Source organism: Babylonia areolata, chromosome 26 (assembly GCF_041734735.1).
Source record: "Babylonia areolata isolate BAREFJ2019XMU chromosome 26, ASM4173473v1, whole genome shotgun sequence".
NCBI lineage: Eukaryota > Metazoa > Mollusca > Gastropoda > Neogastropoda > Buccinidae > Babylonia > Babylonia areolata.
Genome location: NC_134901.1, coordinates 37,082,424 through 37,092,971, shown reverse-complemented (window position 1 = coordinate 37,092,971; position 10,548 = coordinate 37,082,424). Strand labels below are relative to the sequence as shown.

At 37.2% G+C, this 10,548-nt stretch overlaps 1 protein-coding gene across 2 annotated transcripts in view; it reads right to left on the bottom strand.

Moving 5' to 3' along the window:
• The window catches only part of LOC143300432 (uncharacterized), a 59,577-nt gene that overhangs the window by 48,197 nt on the left and 832 nt on the right, over positions 1-10,548 (bottom strand). Inside the window, exons 1-4 of one of the 2 annotated variants that reach the window (XM_076614085.1) lie at positions 9,379-9,431; positions 8,513-8,821; positions 7,224-7,360; positions 5,320-5,500 (exon numbers count right to left, since the gene is read on the bottom strand). In XM_076614085.1, the coding sequence (XP_076470200.1) occupies positions 5,320-5,500; positions 7,224-7,360; positions 8,513-8,720 (526 nt within the window). In that variant the 5' untranslated portion in view covers positions 8,721-8,821; positions 9,379-9,431. Of the gene's footprint in view, positions 1-5,319; positions 5,501-7,223; positions 7,361-8,512; positions 8,822-9,378; positions 9,432-10,548 lie in introns of those variants that run through there. The other variant, XM_076614084.1, reaches the window with a different exon arrangement.

Genomic DNA, 10,548 nt, shown 5'->3' with positions numbered 1-10,548 from the left:
GTCAGATGTATGTGTAAATGTAACTATATGTCGATTTTTATATCAAATATTTTTGTATGCATGTTTGAATGTTTGCTGGATCCATTTGACATTTTGTCTCAAAGATATTCTTGTGATAAGCATGTGCTCTTTGTCGTCGGTTCAGTTGATGAACCTAGTGGGTTGTTTGATCAATGTACTGATTGTTTTATGCAATATGGATAGTTCTTTATCAATTGTTTCAGTTAATTGTCAGGGCCTGAACAATAGTCAAAAAAGAAGAGATGTGTTTCATTATTTAAAAAATAAACAATATTCGATCTATTTTTTGCAAGATACACATTTTGAAAAAAATATGGAATGTTATATTCTTTCTGAGTGGGGTTATCAAGCTTACTTCGCAAGCCATGCATCTAACGCAAGAGGAGTTGCTATTCTATTTAATAACAATTTTGAATTCAAGGTAAAAAACGTTTATAGGGGTGATGGGGGAAACAGTATTATGATACTGGCCGAAATTAAGCAAAATGACTTTCTGTTTGTAAATGTGTATGGTCCAAATAGAGATGACCCGGAATTCTATGATATTTTAAGCGAAAAAATTAAAGATTTCAATGTCAGTAATGTAATAATTGGTGGAGATTTTAATTTAGTACTCGACCCATCTAGAGACTATAATAACTATAGAAACGTTAACAACCCAAAGGCTAGAGAGATAGTAGAAAAAATGATTAGCGGATTAGAATTGAACGATATCTGGAGGGATCTAAATCAAGATGTTCACAGATACACATGGAGAAGAACTAATCCATTTCAACAAGCTAGGTTGGATTTTTTTCTCATTTCAGATCAAGTAGTTTCTTTCGTTGAAGATGCAGATATTGATTACGGATATAGAACTGACCACTCAATGATCTTGTTAAGGCTAAAATTTGATAACAAATGTAAACGGAACACGTTTTGGAAATTCAACTCCTCATTATTAAAAGATAAGGGTTATTTAGACGAAATTAATGAAGAGATAAAAAAGGTTAAAGAGGAATATGCAGTTAGCCCGTATTTAAGAGAGGCAGTGGATACTATTCCAGTTCAAGACTTACAGTTGTCAGTACCTGATGATCTATTCCTAGACTTTCTATTAATGAAGATTAGATCAAGGACTATTTCTTATGCAACAATGAAGAAAAGGAAAACAAACGAAGAGGAGAATACTTTACAACAAGACATTCAGCAACTAGAAAAGCTAGAAGTAAAAAGTAAGGAAGATGTTATGAATATAGAAGCTAAGAAGGAACGATTGAGAGTTATTCGGGAGAAAAGAATAGAGGGAGTAATTTTAAGATCAAGGGCAAGATGGATAGCAGATGGGGAAAAAGTAACTAAATATTTCTGTAATTTAGAAAAACGTCATTATATAAGCAAGAATATGGCTAGATTAAATGATACACATGGCAATGTTCTAAATAACCAAAAAGAAATTCTGAAAGAAGTCCAAGGTTTCTATGAAAATTTGTATAAAACTTCAAACGTTGAAGACTGCGAAATTAACGAACTTATAAAAGATATTCCATGTTTAGATGTTGATGAAGCACATGATTTAGAGGGCGATATTACGTTTGAAGAGGCTAGTTTAGTACTAAAAGATATGAAAAACAATAAGAGTCCTGGTACAGATGGTTTCACGGCAGAATTTTTTAAGTGTTTTTGGAGCAGAATAGGTGATTTTGTTGTAAGGTCATTAAACACTAGTTTTAGAAAAGGTCAACTTTCTTGCGTTCAAAAACAAGGAATAATTGTATGTATCCCTAAAGGAGACAAACCTAGAAACTTCATCAAGAACTGGAGGCCAATATCACTGTTAAATATCGTATATAAAATCGGATCGTCATGTATAGCCAACCGTATAAAAACTGTCTTGCCCAAACTTATTGCAGAAGACCAAACTGGCTTTATCAGGAATAGATATATAGGTGACAATATAAGGTTGATTTATGACACAATAGCTTACTTAGAAGAGCACAATCTACCTGGACTTTTGTTAAATATCGATTTTGAGAAGGCTTTCGATTCAGTTGGTTGGAATTTTATGTTTAAAGTATTAAAAGCATTTGGTTTCCAAAATGGGATATGTAAATGGATAGAAACATTTTATAATAATATCAGATCCTGTGTTCTTGTAAATGGGCAAGTCTCTAGCTGGTTTAGTGTAGAACGGGGATGTAGACAGGGAGACCCACTATCACCGTACCTTTTTGTTTTGTGTGTTGAAATATTAGCAATAATGACACGAGAAAATGAAGATGTACGTGGTATAACGATCAACAATATGGAACACAAACTTTCTCAATACGCAGATGATACTGAATTTCTTTTAGCAGGTGACAAAAAATCATTTGAGACATGCATGCATATAGTGGACACGTTTGGGCGTAAATCAGGCCTACATATGAATTTTGGAAAAACAAGTGCAATTTGGCTGGGAAGTAGTAAAAATTCTAATATTCGGTATATGGAGCATCTAGGGATAGAATGGAATCCACCAAAATTTAGAATTCTAGGAATCTGGTTTACAAATGATTTACAAAACTGTGCAAATATGAACTACTCTGAAAAATTAGCAGATGTTATACAATTATTTAGAGTATGGATAAGAAGGCAAATAACACCCCTTGGACGAATAGCTGTTCTAAAATCATTAATTTTGTCTAAACTGACTCATTTGTGGATTTTACTGCCTAACCCACCTGACAATTTTTTTCGCATTTTACAAAATCACTGTTATAGTTTTGTATGGAACAAAAAGAATGATAAGATAAATAGAAAAACTGCGCATAAAAGTATCAGAAATGGTGGTCTGGGATTACCGGAATTAAAAACCTATGCATCCTCTCTAAAATTGACTTGGATACGGAAAGTGGGTAAAACGCATCATAAATGGAAAAACATTGCCATGGCTAATTTTCCTGTGCTGAATGATATCCATAAATACGGGCCAGAAATAACATCATCTTTCGCTCAAACAAATATTTTTTGGACAGATGTATTTAATGCATACAAAGAATTTTTCTATAAAATAGATTGCAATACCTCTGCTGAGCTTCTGGCAGAACCAGTATTTTATAATCGAAGAATACAAATAGGGAAAACATTTATTCGGGGAAAAACATGGATAGATAAAGGTATATACTGTATTGCACATTTTTTGCTTGAAAATGGACATTTTATTTCTTACGAAGAATTCAAACGAAAATATAATGTCGACATCAATTTTCTTACTTTTGCTGGTTACATATCGGCAGTAAAAGAGCACATTCAAAAGAAGAACATAACCATAGATAATGATCAATGCTTAAATATGTCTATAATTTTCAAGAAATTGATGTCCATATGTAAAGGTTCCAAGCTTTATTATGACATACTTATAGACAATGGTGTTCATCCACAGTGTTGTTCAAAATGGGATGAAAAACTCAACATTGTTCATGACTGGAGAAAATGTTTTTTGTACATTTGTAAGATTCCAGATGTTAAACTGAAATGGTTTCAGATCAGAATTGTGCACAGATGCCTTGGGACAAATGTTATACTTAAAGAGATGGGTGTACTTAACAATGACCTGTGTAGTTTTTGCAACACAATGAAAGATAGTATTAGACACATGTTTTGGCAGTGTACAACCATCCAACGTTTCTGGCAAGAATTAATGGATCTGGTTAACGAAAGATGCCCAAATGCTCAAAATTTGCAATTAACTGAACCATTAGTCATACTTGGACATGACAAAAATATAGTCACTGATCCCACTTTTTATTTCATTTTGTTGCTGGCTAAACAATACTTGCACCAACGCAAGATGAACAGCACTGAACCTGTTCTGCAGGGTTTCATAAAAAAATTGGAATACAGATATACAGTTGAAGAATATATAGCTAGGAAAAACTTTCTTTATAATGATTTTATCAGCAAATGGTCTCCATATAAATCCTTGTTTTTTAATACAAATTGAAATAAGAATATATATTGTCATACAGTTCTGATATTGTTATTACTATATTTTGTATCTTACTATGCAATTTAAAGTATGGCCACATATGTGTCATTTATTGTGAGGTTGACAACCTACAATTTATCAGACTCCTTCGACTGTGCCCGGCGACCTTATATTTGATCTTGATTCATTGATCTTTGCCAGCATGTTCTTGTGGCTGTGTTATTATTACTATTATTATTAGTAGTAGTACTTCTTTTTGTTTCTCTGTGTGTGTGTTTAACAATGTAAAAATTGAATAAAAATGTTTGGAAAAAAAACAAAAAAAAAAAAAAAAAAAAAAAAAAAAAAACAATAAGATGTACTTATGTGATGCATCTCTATCTGCAAGCACACATCCATTGCTATTTTATTTCTAACAATACCAGAACATTGGGAGGTTACAGTATATTTGTTAGCTTTTGTCTGTTTTGCGTTCATTTTTCCAGACCAAAGGGGATCTGTTTAGTCTGGAATACATGGTATTTGCCTTTGTACATTTCTGCACAGACTTGGAGATTCCTTTTTGGTGAAGTTTCTGGGTTTATTTCTGTGTACACTTTATCTACCTGCAAGCAGGCTGATGGGAAACACATTTTAAGCAGTAGTGGCTTGAAGTTGTGTGCCTTTGTTTCACTGACAGTATCAGTACTTATTGGTTGTTTACTATTTCTCATTCTGTTTGCCTCATTTGACTTTTGATCAACATTTGATATATACATACTATGAAGCTAGACTAGCGATAAAATCACTGTTTCAAAATACATTTCTATTAATGTACATTTGATCAAATGAATATGTAACTAGCATTAATTACAGAGTAATTTCCCTTTTTTACTATCTGCACCAAAAACGTTTGCAAAATAAATTAAACTTCCATGCTTAGCAAAAGAAGTTCCTGTTTGAACAAAAAATGATATTAATGACTGCTCTTGTTGTTGTGTCAGAATATCAGATCAAAGTGCCAAGTTTAGAGAATACAAAAAAATATAAATATAACAGTAAATGCAGTTTGCATATAATTAGGCTTCATTTTCTTTTTTTTTTGTGCCCATCCCAGAGGTGCAATATTGTTTTAAACAAGATGACTGGAAAGAACTGAATTTTTCCTATTTTTATGCCTAATTTGGTGTCAACTGACAAAGTATTTGCAGAGAAAATGTCAATGTTAAAGTTTACCACGGACACACAAACACACACACACAGACACACACACACACACACACACACACAGACAACCGAACACCGGGTTAAAACATAGACTCACTTTGTTTACACAAGTGAGTCAAAAAGCATACCTAACAAATACTCACCAACAGTGACTGTGGCAATGTATACTTCTGACCCAGGATGGGAGAGAAGGCTGAAGTTAAAGACACCTTCCAAGAGAAACAGCGAAGATGAGAAGGAGCATGTGCCGTTCTGGTAAGTCCGGCTGGTTGTCAGGTCCACAAAAGGCGTCAGGGAGAAAGTGCCATTCATTACACTCTGATGCTGAAAATCAACAGTCTTCAGTGTGAACACAGCTTTATTTTCTTGAATTTTCTCTTTCCCTCATTCTTCATTTCATACCCCATCCTCATCATGAGGAATGAAGAGAAATTATCTGACATAAAGAAAAAAAGAAAAAAAAGAGAGAGAGGGAGACCGGGACTGACAGCGAGACAGCAACAGTCACCAGAGTATACACACTTCAGCTCTCACATCTTATCACCCAAACTGATCGAAGTAAATTCTATTTCTCAAGTAAACATCCCAAGGATATAGCCAACCCAAACGGTACATGCTTCAGTCAACTCCCACAGAGATGTGAAATCACCAGAAAGAGATTCAAACCTCAATTATAGTTTACCTAGATTCAATGGCATTTTTTCTTTTCTTTCTTTCATATTCTTGTCTCCTTTTCTATTTCACAGCCAGCTTCTTCCTCTTCTGCATTCCCCATGATCATGGTCTCAGACTTGCAGTCCTATGCTGGAGATGAAGGTGGTGGTCTTGATGAGATCTTCTTTGGTGCCCCAGAGCTTTTCTGCCAGTATGGCTCCATAGGGCCACTGCTGCGTCTGTGCATCTTGATACAGGGGGCAGGACTGCAGGATGTGCTCCGGGGTTTGTGGGCTTGTCTTACACGGGCAGTCGGGAGTGTGTGACAGCTTTATTCGGTACATGTGGTCTCGCAGGCGGCAGTGCCCCATGCGTAGTCGGAATATGATTGCCTCACAGCCAGCATCAACTTGGTGACGATTATTGAGTGATGACCATGTCTTCTCTCCTGTTGTTATCCTCACTGTTTTGTTGATGTTTTTTGGCTGCTGTTGATTTTTTTTCACTACTACATTTCCCTCTTCTTTGCCTTCCAGTTTTTCTTCCCCACTCCCACTTCTTCATCTTCCCCTTTCTTCATCATTTTCTTCTCAATTTTGTCCTGTCCCTTTGTCTTCTGGTTTAATTCCTTCAGTGCTGTCAAGTCCAATGTGTATAAATGTTCATTGTGCTGAATTCTCAGTTTGTCCGTAACACTCAGCCTCATCTGTTTTTGTTCGTCCCCATCTTCCCCAACACATGTTCTTCCTTGTCTCTCCTTTTTCTCCCTTCTCCTTCCCTTTTTCCTAGAACTTTATTCTTTTTCTGCTATCATTGTATTAATCACATTTTCTTTTCTTCTGATTCTATCGGGGTTTTCTTTTCACTCCTACTCCTTGTTCCTTCTTGCTATTGTTACTTTTTTTTTTTTTTTTTTTTTTTTTTTTTTGCTGCTCCTTAATCTGCACTGTTTCATTGGCATTACTCCAACACCGCTCATTTGTATTCCCCCATACACAGCCACACCCAGGTTATTCCGTCAGTTCCAGCGTCGGCAGTCCACAGGGAACTATCGATATTAGGTCGCCAGGAGGCCACACACCAGAGGAGACCCTGCACTGCTGCTGAGTCACTTCAGTGGTGTTCAGTGGTGCCTGTTCTGATTTAACGTACTTAGGACACCACCTACTAAGCCCCCAACTAACGACAATAATGTGTGCTTTTTTTTTTTTAAACCGTACCATTAATTCTCTCTTCTTCTTCCTCTTTCTTCCTTTCTTTGTTGCTCTTTCTTTCTTTTCTTTTCTTTTCTTTTTAATTTTTCTTTTTACCTCCTACACCCTCCTCCGACTCTTCCACTGCCACATCTGCATCCCTTCAAATAAAAATATGCCTTGATGTTTGTGTTTTTTACCTTGTCATGAATGTGACGAGACCATTGGCAGACGTAGTTTCCATCACTGGCATAAATCTTGGGGATGTAGCAGCTTCCAGACACTTGCATATCACCCGTGCTCACATGAAACTTGCAATGCGTAGGCCTGGAATAATCTGATCCAGAAATTGAAATCATTTTACAATATGTTTACAATGTTATGTACATATTTTCATGTCATTGTGAAATAATGTACAGCGTCCTAAAATGTGGGTGGAGAAAAAAAGAACTGTTGTGTTTCAAACTTAGTGGCTGTTAACTGATTTTCCTTGTGTTTTCATGTATTTCTATCACTTTGGCTCTGTCACTGTGTGTGTATTGGTGTGTGTGTGTGTGTGTGTGTGTGTGCGCGCGCGCATGCACATACATGTCAAACAACATGAATATGATCATTTGTGTTTGCACTCTTGTGCCTCTAGGTGGCATCTTGGTATGTGGCCATGCTGGTAGTCCACGGGCATAATAGTCTATCTCATAAGATCATCATAAGACAGTCGAAGAACACACACACACACACACACACACACACACACACACACACCTATATATATATATATATATATATAGAGAGAGAGAGAGAGAGAGAGAGAGAGAGAGAGAGAGAGAGAGAGAGAGAGAGAGAGATGGATTTCTTTTTATCACAACAGATTTCTCTGAGTGAAAATCGGGCTGCTCTCCCCAGGGAGAGCGCATCGCTACACTACAACGCCACCCTTTTTTTTTTGTATTTTTTTCTGCGTGCAGTTTTTATTTGTTTTTCCTATCAAAGTGGATTTTTCCACAGAATTTTGCCAGGAACAACCCTTTTGTTGCCGTGGGTTCTTTTACATGCGCTAAGTGCATGCTGCACATGGAACCTCGGTTTATCGTCTCATCCGAATGACTAGCATCCAGACCACCACTCAAGGTCTAGTGGAGGAAGAGAAAATATCAGCGGATGAGCCGTGAATCGAACCAGAGCGCTAAGATTCTCTCACTTTCTAGGCAGACGCGTTACTTCTAGGCCATCACTCCACTCCATATAATATATACATGTACACACACACACACACACATACAACACACGCACACCCACACTCACAACATACACACACATACTCAATAAAACACACAACTATAAATATATAAACAGACACACAATAAACTGATCAATCCATAACAGGCTAACCAGTTACAGCTGTTCAGCAAAGAAATAACAAAGCTGCAAACAAATAAACAAATAAAAGAACTTATCAACAAACCAAGTGCAACTAAATGCACCCACTCACAGACTGATCTTACGGTGCAGGACAACCGGTGACGAGAGAAGCACTCAAGCCTCACATTGTGATCTCGATGTGTTGACAAGTTGACTGTCAGCACACTGGTCTCTGCATTGTTTCGGACAGCCTTGACATCAGTTGCATTGCCCTGAGACACGCACTGTGTGTTGTCGCAAGTGGCCACTGTGGTGGCCCGAGCTGCGCCACGGTACATCTTCCACCACAGTGAACGTGAGGTGTGCCCACAAGTCAAGCTGACGCTTGTGAGCTCTTGCGCATCTAAATTGCCATTGACGCATGGGGACAGCTCCAGCCCTGGTCAAGAGGGAAATCGTTCTTCATCTTCATCCAGTTGACAGCAACAATTATCAAGTTGATTATTCTGCCGCTATAAATTCATGCATCCTTGTCACAGTCGTCATCTTCATGCTTGCGGTTTTAAGTCTTGGCTCAGTTGTGGTAAAATACAGTGCGTGTACGTGTCCCCTTCCCACAAAGGAAACATTCAACAAACCGGTTAAGTCCTGTTTTAGCATCCTAGGAACCAATTTTACTGGCAATTTGTGTGCATGCATGTGTTAAACGAAAAATACCACAAACCTCAACGACAGACATATATCCACCCTCAACCCCTAGGCTAACATGAAGAGAGTTCTGAGTTGTCCAAACTCTGATTTAACAGAAAACAATATTACATTTTAGATCTCGAGTAGCTATATATACTATTCGAATTCGTTTTCCATTCCATATAAAATTAACATGCCTCCAACACAGGGCTGCACCGACGAAAGCCCTCTCTTCCTCCAGTATTTTTTTTCTGCACAAATCTTTCATTCCCTCTTTTATCCTCTAAAGAGTCAAAATATACCAACCTCAATAAAAACATCTTGATCTTGCCGATGTTTTGTTCTCAAAATTAATGTTGTCTGCCACAATTACATGGGAAATAATTCTTGTGACAGGACTTTTATTTTCTCTCCCTTCCTCACTCTCTATCAAATGGGAAAAGAATTTTCCAAACCGATGATATCAAAATTTGTAAAAACAAAAATAGTGTGAATTAATCCACAGCTTGGTTAAGCAAACTGCAATATAATGAGCTGGATTACTATTTCAATGTAAAGAAAAGAAAAATGTTGCCTAAAGGTGATGAGGATGACGTTTCTGCAGTAACACACACACACACACACACACAGAGACTCTGGTAACGTGTGTGCTAATACTTTCCATCTTTCCAGAGGCACTTTTTTTCCTTGATTTTCTGCCTCCAAATGTATTGTTTTACTATCAGCTTGAAGTGGATTTTCCTCTACAGAGTTTTGCTATTGATAATTCTGTTGTCGTGGGTTCTTTTACATGCACTGAGTGCGCTGATAACATCGATCTGGCCCTCTCAGCTATCTGAGCTTCCACTTCTGTTGTTTTTTTTTTTAGCTGCAGTGTCCATTATTTTTGTTTGTTAGCTGCCCACTATTATATGCGATGTTTCAGACTGGCATAGAAACAAGTCAATGTTCATTCGCCTCAGTCCCAATGCCAGCAATTTGCAGAAAGTTGTCAGTCTGATCAACACTTTGTACCAGGACAGTGATGCTTGACAGAAGCTATCAGTTTGATCATGAATTCCCATATCTGATCAATGTAAATTTAAGTTTTATTGGGGGAATGGTTATTGTTCAGCTTTGGTATGGTCAACACTGATGTCACAGAAATCCACTTTGAGTGTACATGACCGAACTGCATTTTACACCTCTAGACTAAACGTCCCTGTGGATCTAGCAAAATGGTCAGTGTTGGTCATGAAATATGTGCAACACTTTAAGGCATATGCATACTGTGGATGATACTCAGCTATTTGGTCCCAGTCTTCTTATAAGAGCCAGACTCAGACAGCCACGCACACACACCCCTCCCCTTCTAAAAAACAACAACAACAACCAAAAACAAAAACAAGAGGAGGAAGAAGAAGAGGAGGAGGAGGAAAAGAAGAAGAAGAACAACAAAAAAGACCCTCAACGATCTGATGATGTTTGAACTGATGA